This window comes from Microtus pennsylvanicus, chromosome 3 (genome assembly GCF_037038515.1).
Source record: "Microtus pennsylvanicus isolate mMicPen1 chromosome 3, mMicPen1.hap1, whole genome shotgun sequence".
Taxonomy (NCBI): Eukaryota; Metazoa; Chordata; class Mammalia; order Rodentia; family Cricetidae; genus Microtus; species Microtus pennsylvanicus.
The window spans coordinates 28,525,144-28,544,917 of record NC_134581.1 but is presented as its reverse complement, the minus strand read 5'-3'; the positions used below and the strand labels follow the sequence as shown (position 1 = coordinate 28,544,917).

The following is a 19,774-nucleotide window of genomic DNA, read 5'->3' as shown; positions in this document are numbered from 1 at the left end:
CAAGGCCCATGGCATTCAAATTCCTCTTTCTGCTTTAAAAAAATAAAAAGGAAGAAAATGGACATTCTAAGAGTGTTTGCAAGCTACTTTCATCTCTAAGGCTATCTAAAATTCACTTTCAATATTAGGTATGAGAGAAATTTTCTCAAAGCCGACAGGCTAATTTAATTCTGACAAGAATTTTCAGGCTAAATTGCAAAGTAATTTAGGATCGCCTTTCAATGAAAATGCACATATAATACACACACAGACACACACACCCTCCTTTTTAACCACTTTTAAACTAGAGATTTCTTTGTGTCACCTTGAAGTTGGCATTTAATGGACCAGAGCCACTTAGGAAACTGTCAAGGGCGTGGTTCTGTGCTGAACTTCCTAACTGTTCGATGCTGACGAAATCATGACACCCTCGCTGCGTCCTTTGAGAGACTGATCACTCCTTCCTGGCTGTGCCAGTCTTTCCAGCAGCTGTGTGTCCTGCCTCTTTCCCTGGCAGATGTGAAGGAAGAAGGAAAATCAGTCAGTGACCCTTCAGTGAGCAGTTTCCAGGCGCCCTGTTAACAACTCGCAATTGCATGGATTTCCTTGATAGCGCCCTGGCTAGGCATGCTTCGTTTTATGTTTAAGCATCTCCAACTTCAGAGACCTCAAGGCTCTTTTGTAGAACCCATCCCATTCTTGTTCAGATCTAAGAACCAGGACATAGTGAAGTGGAATATAATCTCAAATATCTTCCAGTGGTATTTTACTGGCAGTCTTTATCTTCCCTACTAGAAACACAAAGCCAGTCGTTTCTCCACGGGCCTCCCATTCCTCCTCTTCATGGTCACCCTTCAGACGCTTGTTGCACCTGCTCCTCTGAAACCCATCTGTCCTTTAGCCTCTAATGTGTTCATTGGTCTTCATCCTCACTGCCCCTGTCTTTTCTGGGATCTCGTTCCGGGCTTAGCCTCTAGCTGCTAGGTTGCTAAGGGGAGATCTGACTGCTTCAGTCTTTGGCTGCACTGTGATGTCAACTCGCCAGTTGTCCGACTTCCTCTGATGTTAGAATATTCTTTACCTTTCCTCGGCCCTCCAAACTCTTCAGCAGCTGCCCTTGTAGCCCTAGAGGAAAATCCTAGTGCTGACTTGAAAGGCTCCCCAAAAGTCAGTTACTTGCCCGCTCTAGCCCTGCCTCTTATCCTTCACACATTCCTCCAACCCTACTGGCTCCTGTGACTCTTCTGGCCCTCCCCGGATGCTCTGCTTCAGAGCCCAAGAAGTTCTTTCCACCTCACTTCCCTCACAGTCAGTCTCTGGCAGCCTTTCTGCGCAGCACACACAGGCACGCACGCCCTCCGTCACGCCCTCCCTTCCTCTCAGGCCACCTCAGCTTCTCTTTAGCGGTTCTCAACCCCTCATGTATTTGTTTGCTGAGCTGTATTCATGTTGTCTTCTCCACTGCAACTTGAGATCAGCTGTGTTTTGTCCCTGTTGTGTCCCCAGTGCTTGCAACAATGTCTGCACACAGTAGGGGCAATGGATATTTGTTGGTAGAATGGAACAATTTGGCTTGAGGCTTGAGATTGCATTACTCACGGTCTGGTTTTGACACAACTGCTACTTCCTACAGAATTGTCCTTGTTTTTTTCTCCCGTGGCTGACATTAGAATGACAAGATGTTATTTGTCAAGGGCCTGGAAAATCATCACTCTCTGCGTATGAATCTGGGCTCTTTGCAAGCAATCATTAAATGATACTTCAGAAACCGAAAGAGTTAATTAATGAGCCTCCCCTGGCACAGCCCTCTGCTGGGCCCCTTGGCCCTCGAGAAGGTGAAACCCTATGCTTCTAACTCATGCTCAGTGAACTTCTGGCCAAGACCTCTTATTATTAAGACAGCTCCTCTAACCTCCCAGGGTGCCTGGAATGCCCCCAATTCCTGAAGCCATTATGTTTTACAGCAGGTTCTCTTGACAGAACTTCATCAGCCTCTGGCAGAACATAAGCCCGAATAATGGGCAGGCAGACGCCAGAAAGAATTCCAATGTGTACACACAATTCTTGGCCCCATAAAAATCAATTCCTTATTCATAATTAAGCAAGTTCCCTGGGAAAGGGCACGTTGGTATAGTTATTAAAAGATAAATAATAGATAAGGATCCACTTGTTTCTTGTTCTGTTCATCTTTCTTTTCTTAGTACAAAGAGCTTTAAACGCAAACTAACACTGTAATTAATTCTTTTCTCCTGCCTCGTCCCCGCCTGTGACTTACAAGTCCAACAAAATGGAACAGCTCCTAAGGAAGTTCATGGCTGTTTCTGGGCTTGCTGTCGCTCTTTTAAAATGTGTCCCTAGGAGCAGAAGGACAACCCAACCCTAGATGAGGAGAAAATAAACTGTAAGCCCCTGACATTAAATAGCACAAGACAGAATGTCTTCTGGTTTTTCAGATTGGGTTAGGGACTCAGTTGAAAATGCAAAGGGGCTGCAATGGGGCTTCATAGTGGAGAGGCCCACACCTGCCAACTGCTGAATTCAAGGGACCAGAGCCAGTGCCGTGGGGTGAGAAGGATGGAGATGTCCCCATAGAGTTGTAGCATTGAGATGCAATGATACTGCCCCTCTTCATAGGAATGCTTCTTCTCCCCTCAGCCACATGCAAGGGGCTCCCCTAAGTCAGTAGACAGCTGGAACTGCCAACTCATCTTCTAAGAGAGAGCTAAGTGCCCCTCCAAGCAGTGTCAAAGAAGGGAATTCTTGGTTATGGATCCTAAGAGCACGGGGCACAAGCACATAGGGACTGGTACACTTTCTGGCCTAAAGAAGTTAAAAAGCAGGAGCCGGTTGAACCAAGACCTGTAGGCTCCCTGGTTTGCTGTATTTGGAAAGCAGATGAGATCAGCTGGTCAGTGCTGTTTCTTGACCTAGAGGACTTCCCAGGGGAATCTTCTGAGATCAGGAAAAGCGGTAAAGCCACTGACGCCCAGCAGCCACTAATTCAAGCCATGAGGATAAGCAGGAATATGTACAGCTGGCAAGGAAAATGAAGACTGAGTTGGTACCTGAGAAAGAGTTCTCAACAGCACATGAGCTGAGGCACATCCAGGAGAATGATTCAACAGGAAGCAGAACGGAGACTTGAGCATGTCTTGCCCAGAACAAGAGCCAGGCACACCCTCTAGCACCCACAGAGTACCAGCAAGGGGACGACCACGCTGGTGCTCATCCCTTCAAGAAACCACTTGGTGCCCTCTCTAGACTTTTCTGTGTGGAGAGGAGGAACCCTGCTGTGAAGGTTGAGGTTTAAGTTTTAATCAAGAAAAGTAACTGAATAATGGAGTTTGACCAAGCCATCATCCTCCCCTTTGTACTTCTCCAGCACAAAGGGGAATTCTGTATCATTCAAGTAAAGCAGTTCTAGGGGGGAAAAGCTATTTCTTATTTATGTTGCAGCTGATCAAGAGCTCTTGTCAATGAACTGGTGTCAATAGTTTGAGTTTCTTTGTTAGAGATTAAAATTTTGAAAGAGAAATGGAAAGATATTTAAAAAATATTTTTGGCTATAGTATTTTTTAATGATTAAAGTCATGAAAATTCTAAATGGAACACAGTATGTTCACTTAACATTTTTTATAAACTTTCTAGTGGCATTGATTTAATGTCAGCAAAGAAGGTGAGAGTAGACTGAAAGGTACAGAAGGAACTTGTTCTAAAGAGTCACCTGCGTTGCAGGAGGACCATGCAGGGCACAGTGTAGCTGCATAGCTGCCTGGAACCTGAGGCCATCGCATGGCCTGCGGTTTCTATAAGCAACTGTGTAGTGAAGTATTTTAGGGGCTGTAGTGAAGAATATCAAGAGCGAACAGTCTTGGAAGCTGAGAGGCTTGACTTAGCTATAACAGTTGGAAAAGGGTGAGTCAATAAGATCCAGGACGGAAAGGTAGTCCACGTCATAGGTGGGGCCAATGAGACCACGCTTTCCTTACTATCTATACTCTCCGTCTCGCTCAATTGTTTTTCCCACCTTCCTTTCTTTTCTTTTTAGCCCCTCCCCATCCTTGCTGCCTCCATTTGTACCATGAACCCACTGTATGCCACAGAATCCTCTGTACTAAATACTTTGCATGCGCCAGTGATTCCTGTCCCTTAGAGATCTAGACCAGGGGACAGTCAGAAAATGTTTGGCTCCATATAGATAAAAGTTTTCATGGGACATCTATTTTGAAATCCTTCCTTCAGAACTAAACCAAGAGAGAGTAGGAGAGAGACACAGTCAGAAATATAAAAAAAATGAAATTTATCATTTGAAGAAGGAAGATTTCCCTAAGAAATTATTATCTAGTTTCTTCCAGGCACCAGATGCCATTTGAAGAGCTTTAAAATGCCGAAGCATTTAATTGTCATAGCAACCCTACATGGTGGGTACTAGTATAATTTTATAGAAATGAGAATACAAATAGTTTAAGTAATTTGATCAAGGTCACGCAGCCAATGAGACAGAGCCAAGATCTGTTTCAAATTCAGATACTCAGTGCTCCCTATGCCGCCAAGACTTTTCATTTTAGGACCATTTTATTATAGGCATAAGAAAAATTAGTTATTGAGAAATAATAGACAGAATCTTAGTGGTGCCTGTGAATCTTAAGTGGTACATTGAAAAATAAAGACCCTTATTAATGTTGTTTCTTCACATTACAATACTTTATTTATTTCAAATTTCTTAGGTAGAAGGGCCTGCACACATTTATTTCCCAGTTTCTGCTGAGCAGTCAGTTCTTGAACGGGATAAATCGATAACCTAGACTTATTTCCATCTTATGAGATGAATATTTAAACACTCCTGGGTATTTCTGGTCATAATATTTTCAAAGCTATTGGTTCCATCCTCTTCAAAACTCTAGTGACTATAGACACCAGCTTGTGCTGTGCACAGTGCCTCTTTGGTACTCTGAAGGATGGCCAGTGAACAGGTACAGAGAGTCTACTTCCTTTTCCCTTCTCTTGTTCTTCCAAAGTTTTTACCCACTAATGGTTCAGCCATCACAACTGGCACAGGGGTCAAGTCACAAGAGCTGACATTGCTTAATCACTCTGTATATGCAACCTAAATCTTGGGCTGTTTCCAGCTTCTAAATTTATCTGCTGTACCCAATACAGAGGCTTAGTGTCACAACTGGAAACCAGAGCCCAAAGAGATGTCTTTCCAGGACCAATAATCTGGAAGACCGATTCTCTGAAACCTTGAGAGTGTAGAGAAGGTGTCTTCCTGGGGACAGCTAGCTTTCGCTTTCCTCCTGCATCATTCTTCCCGAGAAGCCAGGTGGCATCACTGCTAGGTTTCATCTTAAATAGAGTTTTGGGACCTTCTTACCCCTGGGGAGACCCTTGCCCAGCCTGCCAGGACAATGTTCCTTGATGCAGTTGATCAAGAACTCTGTGATGAACATGACATCCTTGAGATACATTGCTATGGTGCCTTGTCCCTCTAAACCCACTCATATGACTAGTTCCTTGCTTACAACCTCAAGAGTGGGCAGGCAGGCAGTCATGCCCCTCCTGTTCACTCTTGAAACAAAAGCTTACTTCATATTAGAGAACTCTGCTCTCTGCCAGTGTGAGACTTGAGAGAATTCTTCGCTGGATGATGATGATGATGATGGGGATGAACAGCTTCCACTGAGTCTTTGTCTGAGTACACATTATTAGCACTTACTGAGTAACCCTGGAATTGACAGGATCTACATAGGGGTTTTCCATGTGCTTCATACACTCACAGGTATGGAGGGATACTAGCACCCCTATTGATCAGGTGACGAAGCAGAACCTGAATATGACTACTTGCTAAGGTCTCCAAGCAAGAGGTGCCAAAGCTGTGACATGAGTAACAAGGCACAAGAGTTGGGCTGAGAACTCCAATAGTATCCACAACATGACTACATCCACTCAATGCCTAATAGAAATATTACAGGCGATAATTCCTTTTAAGAGTCGACTTTTTCAAGATTCTTTATTTCTTTCTTCCTTTCTTTTTTCTTCTTCCTTCCTTTCTTTTTTCTTTCTTTCCTTCCTTCCTCCCCTCCCTCCCTCCCTGCCCCCCCGCTCTTTCTGCCTAAGAACATCCCATCATCTTTAGCAAAGATTTCCACATGCCAAGCACTAGACAAAGAAAAAAATGACCCAAGTGAGGTTGTACAATGCTTGACGTGTAGGTGAGGAAGCCAACTTTGAACACAGGTTTTCTTAAGGGGGTCCAAGTATTGTAGCTGGCACCTGCTGCAACACCCACTCACCTTCATCTGAGCAAAGGCTCTGGTACCCCAGAAACTATTGTCTTAAAGTGAATGTCGTAATTCCACTGAACTATTTTTGTGTTAGTGCTGGTTCTATCCCAAGGAGTAGTTTTGTCGTTGTCCTTTGTTTGTTTTGTTTTTTTTTTTTAATTTAAGAAAACATTTAAGAAACAAAATGTTCACATATAAACTGATTAGCTATGTGACACTGATTTCTCTTTTCTTCAGCTACTGTATTTTAGTAAACAGGGAGGAAGCACTGGACGACGAGCCGTAATTGAACCTGTTTATCTCATGCACAAATAAAAGATTAAAATTAGAATGTAGGCATAAGATAGTGAATGCTATGTAAATGAGCACCCTTCATGCAGAACTATGGCTCTGAGGAACGCCCTGTCACCCGGCTCTCCCTCTCCACGTGGGTTCCTGTGCACACTCCTGAGTTCCAGCCATAACTAGGCAGCAGCTATGCCTTGAAGATGCCCTGAACTCCCCTACCTCATTGCCTGTCTTGTTACTCCCTTCAGTGCCTGGAATAGTCTGTTGACTTGACATCAAATACTGTCTCCTTTATTCTGAAATCCTGCATCCTCTTTTGTACCATTCAATGTTTTATAGCTCTCGCATCATCGCGTTCAGCACTGTGCTTGTCATCGCATCTTAGGGTTTCCTGCTTAGAGTGGCTTCCGTGCACCAGCTGGTGATTGTTGAGCTTGATCTTGCTTCCATTCTGTGTGCTTCTCCACCTGTCTCCAGCACCCAGCATGTAATGTCACCCAGCGTAGAGCAGGCACCCGGTGATTATATTCTGGGAAGACTTACGACCAACAAAATCAAGGACCAAGGGCTTTTATGCCTTTCTCTTCTAGTAAGGCAGACATCACAGAGAAGCACTTGGAGCTGGATAAGCATAGGCTCTATCATGTTTGGTGGACAGAAATAGGACAACTTGTCCGAAAGACCATACTTTAAAATCAGTGGGGGCAGCAAGATTAGTTGAGGTTACACATGGGCACTTTTTGTTAATGTACACTTTCTCACATATGTTATAAAAATAAATTTAGCATATCAAACTTAAAATTTTATATGTATTCTTTAATGAAAGCTTTTATACCTGGATAAAAGTGAAATTGGTTTGAGGAAAAGCAGCCCACAGGTAATGGCATAAGGTGTCACCAGCTGTCACTGGGGATACCAGGAGCACCCAGAAATAGCATTTTCAGGGAGATGGTGCAGGCAGAAGTTTCCCTGTGCTATGACCACTTCCCAAATAATGGACATGAAGATTCAATATTAACTACAAATGCTCAGCCGAGAGCTAAGACTTGTTCCTGGATAACTCTTACACTAAATGAACCCATAATTTTATCTATGCTTTGCCACGTGGCTTGGTACCTTATCTCAGTATGGAAAGCCCATCTTGATTCTTTCTGTATCTGGGGTGACTCTCTGACTCTGCCCTCCCTTCTGCAAGAATCTTCAGTCTGATTGTCCCACCTAACTTTACCCTGCCTTGCTATAGGCCAGTCAGATTCTTCATTAACCAATGAAAATAATACATAGTCACAGTGTACAGAAGGACTATTACACACACAGCCAGATGGAGATGGGGGTGAAGAGGTGCCAGCTCAAAGGGTCAGAGCCACTGGTACAGCCTCCAGAACTTTAGAGTTATTTCCAAAGCTCTATCTATTACTATATGTTAATTAATTAATTAAAATACTTTGAAAGAAAGGGAAGGATTCTCCCTTTCATGTCTCTTCACAGAAATGGAGATTTGTGTCGGGGAATGTCAGGGTGAACTCTGACTTCCCCGCTCCAGCCCTAGGTTTCCATCAGCCTTGGGCTTTAACACCTTTCCGGGGCTTGGCAATTACAGAGACTCTTGGGTGTGTTTACTCCTCTGCTTTGCTCAAAGCCTAGCATCCACAGAAGGAGGAGCACTGCAATGACCCCCCAAGCCCCGCATACACCTCAGGGCTCCCCTCACCACCATTCATCTTCCTTCTCCAATTAAGAGATCAAAGCAGAAGGGTCCAGCCTGCTTTGGGGGCTTAAAGGCATCCATAGAAACCCAAAGAACATTGAACAGTCCCACCTTTCCTTACACATCTTCCCGAGGGAAGGCTGGAATCCAGCCCTCCTTCCAGCTCCTAACTAGTGTCGAGAGGCAGAGAGCCAGGGTAGAGAGGCAGCAGGCTCCAGCCATCCTGGCGTGATGGACTCAGTTACGTTCTCTATAATCCTGTATAATCTCAGTCAGCATGTGTGCTTTTTTTCCTCTCCACACAGCTACGAAGTCCTCTCCAGAATGCACTGCCAAATCCTTAAAAATTTTTTTTGGCTAATTTTAAAAACTCCATGTTAAAATTAAAACTATAAAAAATAAAAAACTCTGAAGTCTAACTTCGTTATTCTCCCTAAGTGTTCAGGGTTAGTACACCAGCTCATTTTAATGATGCACTGTGAGGTGTTTATATTCCCTAATATAGGACACACCTAGTCCTCATTAGCATGCTAGGATTTGAAGCCTACATTAAAAAAATCAAATATAGCATCCTCAGAAACATCTACGTAAGCCAAGTGGGATGGTTCACGCCTACTGTCCATTTGGGAGGTAGATACAGGAGGATTTCTGTGAATTGAGGCCAGACAGGGTACAGAGTGAAAAAGACCCTGTCTGAAAACAAACAAAGAAATGAACTAAACAGACTGCCTGTTGGTGGGTTGCGTTTCTCTGGGGAGCTCTGTCTATTGGCACGAGAACTAGATGTGAGAAATGACCTTGGGTGGCTGCTGCTATTTATCTCTGTGGGAGAGCGGGGGCTTTGCCTGTCCAGGGAGTGAATACTGTGGGGTTCTGCACACCACGGGGCTGTCTGTCCACAGGGTTACACTGGAGAGAGGAATGCTTTGTGGCTTATGACAAGATCACGGCAGAATATTTTGCGCATGCTGTGATTTGTATCGCCCGTTTGTGCACAGGCCATAAAAGTGCACTTTTTATCAGGGACATTTGTGAATCTATAACAGCACTGAAGACATACGGCCACTAAATAATTCACAGCTCTCTATCGTCTCAGCAGATTCCATACACACCTACCATGTTTTAATGCCTAGTTTGCTCAGAAACAATATTCTTTACGGCTCTCGCAATATACAAATGTTTACTGACTGACAGTAGTCTATGGATACCCTGGGATTGGCCTGGAAGAGACAAGGAGCGCTTGCTGCGCTCTCTACCTCATTCCCCCGTTTTTCTTGTCGGTTCCTCCCAGCAGCACCCAGTCCCTCTGGAAAGGGTGCTTCTCCCAGAAGGAAGTGCGCAGCTCTGGCTGCCACTGACTATGCTACCTTTTCTCTTTACAGCTCCATATCCATCTACAGTCCCAAGGAGAATCCCAATGCGTTTGACACTGCCGCCTTCTTCCAGTCCGTGGGGAACTTCCTAGGGATCTTCGCTGGCTCCTTTGCAATGGGCTCCGCGTATGCAGTTGTCACAGCACTGATATCCTTTGTCACTGTGTGGAAGCCCGGACAGTGTAGAGCAGCCAACAAGCATGAAGTCTTTCGGAGGCTGAACAGCCTCCTCAGCAGTGAGTGGTGAGACCGGTTTGAATTCGATACAGCACTGCTGAAGCCCCTGCTCTGGGTGACCAGGAGGCATTGGATCAGTGCCAGCAGCAGAGGGGGCAGGTTCTTTCTCTGCCCACTGTCAAGTCTACCGCTGTTGCCGGTGGTTTTTCTTAGACAGGCTTAGAAAAACCAGCACCTAAGGAAAGTTGTGAGCATGGGACACCAGGACTGACTATGTGGAGGTAAAGAGAAAGAACTGAAGAGCCAAGGTCCAAAACAGAATAGCACCAGCTACAGTTGAGAAAGTCAGTGAGCTCTGCTGTCAGTTAGCAGAGGATAGGGCGGGCCAGGACAGCGGTCAATGGGGTTTTAAATGCTTCACAATTGTGCTGTGGAGGGGGAATGAAGAAATGATGGTCGCTACTTGCGGCTTCCTTTTATGTCCTAGTCATTAGGCGGAGCTATGGCAGAGGTCACATGCTGTCTGGACTAGAGTAGTTATAACGATGCTGGAAACACCGACGGAAGGTACAGCCTGTGCCAAGGCCTTCCCAGGGACCCTGTCATTCGAATCCACCCTATAGGACATGTTATCAATGCCCTCTCTTGACACAGAAGATTAAGGAGGTAAGGGACCTCCCATACTACCCCTGGTTCCCACAACAGTGAGAATGAGCATGGTGGTATTAATACCAGTTGGAATTTACTGGGAATGTTGGCACCCTCCATGATCCTAAGCATATTTCTTTTTTCTCTCAGACACTTTGTCCAAGGATCCTGGAAGGCAGATAGATCTAATTGAACAGCTGAAGAATCTCGAACAATTAAAGCGAAACAATTTGACTATGGCCATACAGTTAGGGTGCTTCAGGGCTAGGATTCAAAACCAGGCTTTTTACCCTACTGGCAGAGATGAAGTGGGAAAGTTGGAATCAGACCTCCGGTCAGGCTTCTGTGAGCAGGACGTGTGGACACAGAAGTGAGCAGGCGGGTGTGTGGAAAGGGAACAGTCCTGGAAGCTGGAAGTTGGCCAGAGGTCAGGTCACATCTGGAAGAAAGAGCCTAGAGGTAGATGAGACAGGGGCCAATGAAAAGTGTTCCATTATCACACTGGGGTTAATTGTGTGGCGCTTGGCAGTTTTAGCCCGCTCTATAGACAGGCTGTAGAGGTGGCAGGCGTAAACAGCTGTCTGCCTGCCCCTACCATGGACACTGTGACCACATTAAGATAGTCTTCTCTGGTCAGGTCCTCAGGCTCCAGGCTGGTACTTCAATTCAGACCTAATGACTTCTTGGAGGAAGTTAAAGGAAGGGACCTTCTATAGCCTACTTAGATATACTACTCTGATAACCAAACAGGGGGAGCCTTCCCTTTACAACAAACCGAAAATATTAGGAGAGCAAACCTGAAGAGAAGCGAAGCCTCCCTTCTAACCCACAAAGGAAAATGCCAGGAAGGACCTAAGGTAAACTATTTATTCCACACGGAGAATCACATCAAGATCTTCCAAAACATGTTTTCAGAGAGGATGTTTTGCCAAAAGAAGTTAATCTAAACCGCCAACAGAAAAATGCACATAGCCCTCACGGCCTGCCAGGACTGTTCTGAGTGCGCCATTCTATACAGGGGTTGGTGCCAATGGTCAGATAATGCCAGCATCTCATTCTCCCCTGGAGAATGGAAGGCACTCAGTGGTTTAGATGCCTGAGTAAGGGGAGAGCACATTTCAAGTTGGGCCATTCTGACTCTTGGTATTCGGGCTTTCTAAATTTTAACAAATCACTTCTCATACACTTACCTCATTTCACTCTCCAGACTCAGGGGGAGGTGAATTGTTCTTATTGCCAAGTCCCATGGGACAGAGGTGGGGATCAGTCACACACTGCTCAGAAGTCACACAGCCAAGGACTGAACACAAATACTCCATCCTAAAGGTTAAAGTCCATGTTTTCCCCTACATAATATACACTATTCATCTTTTTAATGGAGAATAGGTTTCATATTTTCTTATAAAAGCATAAGATTGCAAGCCAATCACGTCTCGCTATTTTCCGGGGCATTCTGTGCCTAACAAACATGTTAGCAACATAACACTTTCTCATCATCAGAGGCTCCTAACCATCTTCACATAGCCCATTCTTTGCCCATCCTGGGTCCCTGTCCTTTAATGTCTTTCTAATGTATAGTTTACAGATTATTGCCCAAGTATCACCTTTGGCCAGATGAACCACTGCTTGCCAAAAGGGGCCTGACTTAAAAATAACACCGTTTCTCCTCCATGTGTTAATACCAAGAGGGCTTGCTCAGTTCCCTTCTCGTGGTGAATAACTGCATCTCTTGCCCTGTTCCCACCCCTAGAAAATGGGGTTCTACAGAGGAGCTAGCCTCAGGCTTCATCCTAGGGACCAACACCACACCTCCTCTAAGGGGCTCCTCTGATTCCAAGGCTCACTCCCTTTGCTTGGCCTTCCTCTTCCTGCCAGTGTTTCTGGGGTGATACTCCAAGGGCCAAACCACACTCAGGGAATTTCATATCCACAGCCTGCTGGGCTTACTCTTAGTAGATACATTTTCTAAAAAAATCAGAGCACTGGTTTGAATTTTTATGGGTTAATTGAGCCTGCAGTGAAGCATAAACCCAGGCTCCCCTTCTTCGGGCTTGCGTGCTACACCTACTGATATGAAAAATCAGCCTTTTATGCTGCGACTCTCGTCACCAGATCCACTCCTCTTAGCCAACAAGCAGATTTAGTTACAAAAACAGTGGTTGTTTTCCTTAACACATCTTGTCACTTGACCAAATTTACCAAGCTTTGTGAGTTCCCAATGCTGGAAACCGGCCTGTTTTTCCTCCTTTCTTGGAGTGCCTTCCTGTCTGCAGAGGCTGCCGGCTTAACAGGTCAGTACTTCATGCTGCAGTGTGAGCGAGACCTGTGAATGTGGCCTGGTGTATGTGTGCTCTCCCTGGCCCAGCAGGAGGGGGAATGAAGGCCCTCTTAAACAGTGAATCAAATGGATTCTATCAGAATCGGCCTCTGCAGGGTTCTCTGGAGAGAACTAATAAAAAAAAAATCCATCCACTTTGTGCAAAATAGTTTAACAGAATGATTTCAAAATGTTCTTTTCTCCTTTTTGGACGGGAGGGGCTGTTGAAAGCACCGGCTTACGGTTTTGATGGATGACTTTACAAATGAAAGGCTGTATGCACTGGGAAGGGTTGCCCACAGCCAGCCTTGCTGGGGGGAGTGAAGTGGCAGCAGCTTCCAGTGGGCAGCCTTTCCAGGGTGTGCACAGCTCACAAACAGCAGTGTGCATATTCTTTGCACAGCTGCCTGGCCAAGTCAAAAAGCCAAAAACCAGTGGGTGGCTCTGCAGTGTAATGTCCCATACAGCAGAAAGTCTCCAGAGTCTTCTGAGGTTGGATAGTAAATTCCAGAGAAAACTGTCTTAGGTCCTATGGACTTTGAATCCTTTGCTATGAATTTTCCAACCAAATGGCTGTCCTGTCACTGCAGAGGCTCCACTAGGGTGGCCGTACTTATCAGGTGATTTTCATGTACAAGAGTCACCGAGCTGCTGCAGTCTGACTTCCTGCTGCCCTCTAGTTTCAATCCTGGGTCCATTTCTCCCCATGACGTTTTAACTGACAAGCAAGTGGCAAGAATCTCTACTATACTCTACTATCCCCATTACCTATAGTAAGACCAGTGTCCTTGGGGTATTTTCTTTCTAATGATGAATAATCTAAATAATAATTAAAATCAACACCCATTAAGAATGTCTCACAAACCAGTTTATTGCCCATCCCAGATGATCTCCTCTGTCTCCAAAAAGACTCAAAAGTAAGAGGTGTCCCAGCTGACTGTGTGGTGAGTGGTGAGGCTGAGAGCTAAAGCTAGAAAAGTCAAGTCCAAACCCTTAGGCCCATGGCAAATGAACCTCATCTGTGGGAGACCAGGATGGCCTCTAAGAGAGGGTGGTCACTGGGTCCCAGGAGCGTGCTTTGTCTCTTTGCTCTGAGGCTGGTCATCTCTGCCCATTGCTGCCATGTCCATCGATTTAGCATGATGACCAATTGATAAGCTGGCCTGGAACATTACATAGCCTCATGAGCACACATTCCTACAGGGTTCTAGCCAGAAAACTGCCCGGAAGGTTCTCATGACAGTCTAACCAAGACTGTACCACCAGAGTCCACCTTCCCGGGCACTTCATCCAAATTATTGCCATGCAAAGACTGCTATATTAATATGTTACCATGCCATGTAACTGAGGAGTTTGCTACAGAGAGTGTACATCTGGGGGCTAGGGTAGATAATGCCCTTCAAATGAAACAATACAGGCAACCTCTCCTACCACAGCTGTTCAAAAGCATTGTTCCCCTTTTCTCCATATTCTGTACCTTCTTCTGTACATAAGTTGTGAAGTTATCTACATAATGCTAACAGTTAAGAATAAATACTTGACCTTCTAGAAAGGTTAGGAAGTGTCTTGTAATAAAGGCATTCAAGTGCACACACACACACACACACACACATCTAAAACTGGTACAATTATATGAATGAAGATTTTCTATTTCTGGGTTCCTTTCAACGAGATCTTGTTCTAGAAACTACATGCAAGGTTACAGTCCACAGGAAACTCTACCTTGATCTTTTACCTTTCCAACCTGACTCCCTCACTGGATGCCTGAAGACTAAGGATTCAGCCTCACAAGATGAGCCCTTGCAGGTGTGGGCTTTAGTAGCAGGAAAACCCCAATGTCTATGGCTGCACCCAGCAGAAGGCTCTCCTGAGCAGTGCTCCAGATTTAGGCAATATGCCTAAGAGACATTTGATTCAAAGCAAGCTAGGTATGAGCATTGCCTATTGCCAAAGACCAAGCAGACAATTCACTTGTGTGTTTACGTGTTATTTAATCCTTGCCTATTTCCAAATTGGATTTGCGACAACTCATAATACCAGCCATGCATGCATATCGTGGGACCTCTTAGTTGAGGATAAACATCCATGTTCTGGGATAGAGATTTTCTGCAAAATTAGGCAGCTGTGTGTTGCTATAGTTTGGCAGTAAGCATGGCTCTGTGCTCTTTGGGAGCCAAAGTCAAAAGAGACCATGTTGACTAGCCTGGGACTAAAACAGCCTTGTCAGAGGGAGTCACTTTAGTTATAAAAATGAACCAAAAAAAAATTTAAGGGGACTACTAAAATTTTAGGAGGTTTTATCAGTTGGATCATTATTTGTGGAGTTTGAGCACCTAAATAGAAATGTCTTTAATAATAATTTTCAAGAAGTTTGACATGTGTTCTTCATGTGGTCATTTCTCATAATCACCTCTGAAGAAATCTGAGGGTCTCATACCCAGTGAAATTCTCTCATCTCATCGCAGTGTACCATCCTAGACCACATCAAATTAGCATGGTGCAAAAATAAAGCTGTTTAACATATGCCTAACAAATAAATACACAGCAGTGAATACAGGGAGGACTTGCTTGTCTGGCACATGAGCGGTGCAACATGGAGGACCTGGACATGGTACCCATGTGCCACCATTTCCCAGAAAGACTCCCTGAACCCAGGCATTGCCAAATGCGTCTGTAGGTGGATTTTTCTGCCCCTCCTGCCGGCTCCCAAATCATGACACAGAGACTTATTATGAATCTCGGCCGATAGCTTGTTACTAACCAGCTCTTACAACTCAAATTACCCCATTTTTTTTAAATCTGCTCTTTGTCTCATGGCTTTATTACCTTTCCTCTGTACTGACCATGCTGCTGCTTCTCTGACTGGGTGGTGACTCTCGAAACTCCGCCCTCTTCTTTCCAGCATTCTCTCTGCCCTGAAAATCCTGCCTGCTATTGGCTATTTTTCTTTTTATTATTCTTCTTTATTATTCACACATGTAAAAGAATATTCCCCAACACAGGTCCTCAAGGACATCACCCTGGAAGCAGGTCTGTGAGCCTTTCATGCCTAGTTTATCTCTTTTATAGGTTCTATGAGTTTGATTTTCGCATATGACTTGGCCTTGAAAACAGAATTTCTGTCACTTTGACTGTAGCATGTCTGCTTTTAAATACATATCTTCACTTTTTTATTTAATTCTATGGAAAGACATATTTACTGTATGAAATTTTGGAAAATATACATTCACAGAAGGAAACAAATTAGAAATAATTTGTATCATTACTTCCTACTTACAGCTATTATTAACATTATACTGTGTCCATTTAACAAAATGTATGCATATATATTTAAATTCACATACAACAAATTGAATATGTACTTAAATATACTCAGGCATTTAGATATTCAATCTAAATTTAATTTAGAAAAGTAATAAGCAACTTGCTTTCCTCACTCAACAGTTTAAAATAAATGCTTTTTATGACATTCAATACCATGGCACATAAACTTCTACCAAGTCTTTTGATTATTTACAGTTTTTAGTACTAATGATTTTTAGGTAATAATCCTTAGAGTTAGGTGTCTTAGTTAGGATTTCTATTGCTGTGAAGAGACACCATGACCATGGCAACTCTTAAAGAGTAAAACATTTCATCAGGGTGTTCCGCTTACAGTTTCAGAGGTTCAGTCCATTATCGTCGTGGTGGGACATGGTGGCATGGTGGCAGACATGGTGCTGGTGAAATAGTTGAAAGTCCTATATTGTGCAGGAAATGGTCTGAGGGTCACACTGAGGGAAACTTGAACAAAAGAGACCTCAGAACCTACCCCCACAGTGACACACTTCCTTCAACAAGGCCACGCCTCCTAATAGTGCCACTCCTATGAGCTCACAGGGGCAAGTTACATTCAAACTACCACACTAGGTATGTGGATTTTATTTATAAAACTGCCTAAAAACAAACTTTCCGGGCTAATATTTTGTTTATGAGGAACTGTTCTAATTGTCTTCTGTAAAAATCATGCCCCCTTGTGCTTCTGCCAACATGGGTGCTCACTCCCATCAATCTGTTAAACATGCTGAACAGATCATATTCCATTTCCTTCTCTTCTCCCCTCCTACTGAACAAAAGCATCTAATGGTATACTGCTTGTTTATCTGCATCTCTTCTTTGCTGAACCACCTGTCAGTCCCTTTGTCCTTTCTTCTCATTCAAATCCTCATCTTGCCACATTTTGTTTTCATTATTCTTTATCAAGCAAATTAAGCTGTCATTTGTCATATATTCTATGAATATTCTTCAATATGCATCTTCCTTTTCATTGTATTTTTTGTGTGAGTGTATATGTGTGTGTGTTCACTCATGTGCATGCATGTGTATATGGTGTTCATGAATGTGAAGACCAAGGATTGATGTAGGTGTTTACTTTGGTTGTATTCTATTCTATTTATTGAAGCATGGTCCTTGCTGAAGCCACAACTCACTAATTTAGTTGGTCTAGCTAGCCGGTGTCCTCAGGAATCCCCTGCTCCATCTCTCAAGTGATGGGACTACAAATGGGTCATCACATCCGATTGTCATTTACAGGAGCACTGGGGATTTGAACTCTCTTCCTTGTGCTTGCCCAGCCAGTCTTTCAGTCATGGAATCTTCTCTCCGGGTGCCTGTTTCCTTTTAGATATCTTATATTTTGTTTGCTTGTATCGGGTAATGTGGTCGTGTAGATATTTTCATGGTTTTTATAAGTTTATCCCCATTCTACAACACCCAAATATTTCTTTAATGATAATATATGCTTTATTGTAGTAGCTCCTTGGTTTTATTTGTGGGGTTGAATAGGGATTTGATTTCCTTCCTAAGCCAATTGTTCTAACAATGCAGAGATTTAAATCCATCTGCATATCATGTATTATGTGTATGTTCTTGACTTTCTGTTGTTTACTTAACTTGTGTTCACTCTTTAAATTATTTTCACCTTGATGGTTTATCTTAATATCCAATAGATCAGGGATGGAAGGATGCTAAGTAGTTCGGAGCACTGACTACTCTTTCAGAGGATCTAGGTTTGTTCCCCACCACCTGCTTCTTGGCTTACAACCATCTGTAACTCCAACTCCAGGGGATCCAACATTCTCTTCTAGTTTTCATAGGAACTGCAAGTATGTGGTGCACAGACAAACACACACGAAGGAAAAACACCATAACTTAAAATAAAAATAAATAAATATCAAAACTTTAATGCTGTGGGACAATGGTCTTTTATCCTGTCACTTGTATTATTTTTAATAAAATGCTGATTGGCCAATAGCCAGGCAGGAAGTATAGGTGAGCGACCAGGCAGGAAGTAGAGGTGTGGCAACAATAATTATGGGAAGAGGAAAGTTTCAGTCCACAGTTGTCACCCAGACACAGAGGAAGCCAGACACAGAACAAGCAAGATGGTGACTGCCTTGTTGAAAAAGGTACTAAGCCACGTGGCTAACACAGACAAGTATTATGGGCTAATATAAGTTACGCGAGTTAATAAGAAGCCTGAGCTACTAGGACAATCAGTTTATAATTAATGTAGACCTCTGTGTATTTCTTTGGGACTGAATGACTGCAGGACCGGGTGGGACAGAAACCTCAGTCAACACTTTAATATATTTATAATCTACATATAAGTATCTGGGTTTATAGATTTATCTTCTAGATCAATATCCTATATTTTATCTTCATTTTTAAAGACCCCTGTGCTATTTATATAGTACTCATATTTTTACTTCTAAACAATTGAAAATAATGTTGTGTTTCAAACAGAAAATAACTTGAGAATTATGTCCCTCTATTTATTTAAGTCATTTTATGGCCCTCAATAAATTTTTATGGTTATCTTCATATTAGACTTACAAATTCCTTTTTAAGTATCTTTTTAGCTATTTTATAGTGTGGGGTTCTGCAATGAATGGGGACTTGTTTGTCCATATGCATCTATATCTCACTACCATATTTCATTTACTCTTTGTGGTTCTGAAATCCTGAAGAACTGACCTGATATGTAGGCTTGAAGGGCAGACATTACAATAAACTATCAGGTCGACAGCAAGACTAAAGCATCCCGTTCACTCAATCTAAATCTTGTGTGTGTGGTGTGTGTCTGTGTGTGTGTGTGTACATGTACATGCATGTGTGTGGGCCAGAGGTCTACATCAGGTGTATTCTTCAATCCCTGACTCTCTAATTTCTTAAGATGGACTCACCCACTGACCCTGGAGCTTAGCTATTTGGCTACACTACTTAGCCAGCAAGCCCCAAGGACCTTTCTGTCTCTACCTCCCTAATACAAGGATATCAGACACATGCTGTGGCCCTCAGTTTTTTGCTTACTTGTTTTGTTTTGTATTATGGGTTCTGAAGTACTGAAATCAGGTGCTCATGCTTGCACAGCCTCCCAAGCCTCGGTGCTGATCTTTTGAGTCTTGGAATAAGTGAGTACAGTTCATCAGAGAATCAGATTTCCCAGATCTGCATCACAGACTCCGTGATACAGTAATAAGTGCTCCTGAACCTGGCGGTATTTCTATAGTTCCTTTCTGGTTAGGCTATCCCAGAGCAGATCGACAGAATGAGTAAGTGATCATCATGAATTTCATGAATCTGTACCTTGACTTCCATACCTTCTCAGCTAAAAATCAAGACACATAGACAGGAAAAGAGCCTAGTCTAGCAGAGTGTAGTGGCCATGTGCTGGTGCCTCTGTTCACAATCCATTTTCACTTCCACTGATACTCATATCCCAGGGTCACTCGCGTTCCACTCGATATAGTATGGTAAGCAGGATGTGTCACCCTCCCTTGCTAAAATAATTGACAGCTTCTGGAGTCAGGTCCACCAGATGTTTTCCCTGGAATCTTTAGGACAGGTATAGGAAGATGCACAGTTGTTGGCACCTGCTCTTTGTAGTAGCAGAACCTTGTTGAGACCTTCTATTCATTCCTGCCAGCAGAGCCCTGGCACTCGGTGCATTTTTTCCCCT

The 19,774-nt window shown here is 43.5% G+C and overlaps 1 protein-coding gene across 3 annotated transcripts in view; it reads left to right on the top strand.

Moving 5' to 3' along the window:
* Positions 1-19,774, top strand: part of Slc9a9 (solute carrier family 9 member A9) — a 546,122-nt gene that overhangs the window by 235,412 nt on the left and 290,936 nt on the right. For 2 of the 3 annotated variants that reach the window (XM_075964987.1, XM_075964988.1), the window contains exons 7-8: positions 9,642-9,780; positions 12,643-12,748. In XM_075964987.1, coding sequence (XP_075821102.1) covers positions 9,642-9,780; positions 12,643-12,748 — 245 coding nt within the window. Of the gene's footprint in view, positions 1-9,641; positions 9,786-12,642; positions 12,749-19,774 lie in introns of all 3 variants that reach the window. The other variant, XM_075964989.1, reaches the window with a different exon arrangement.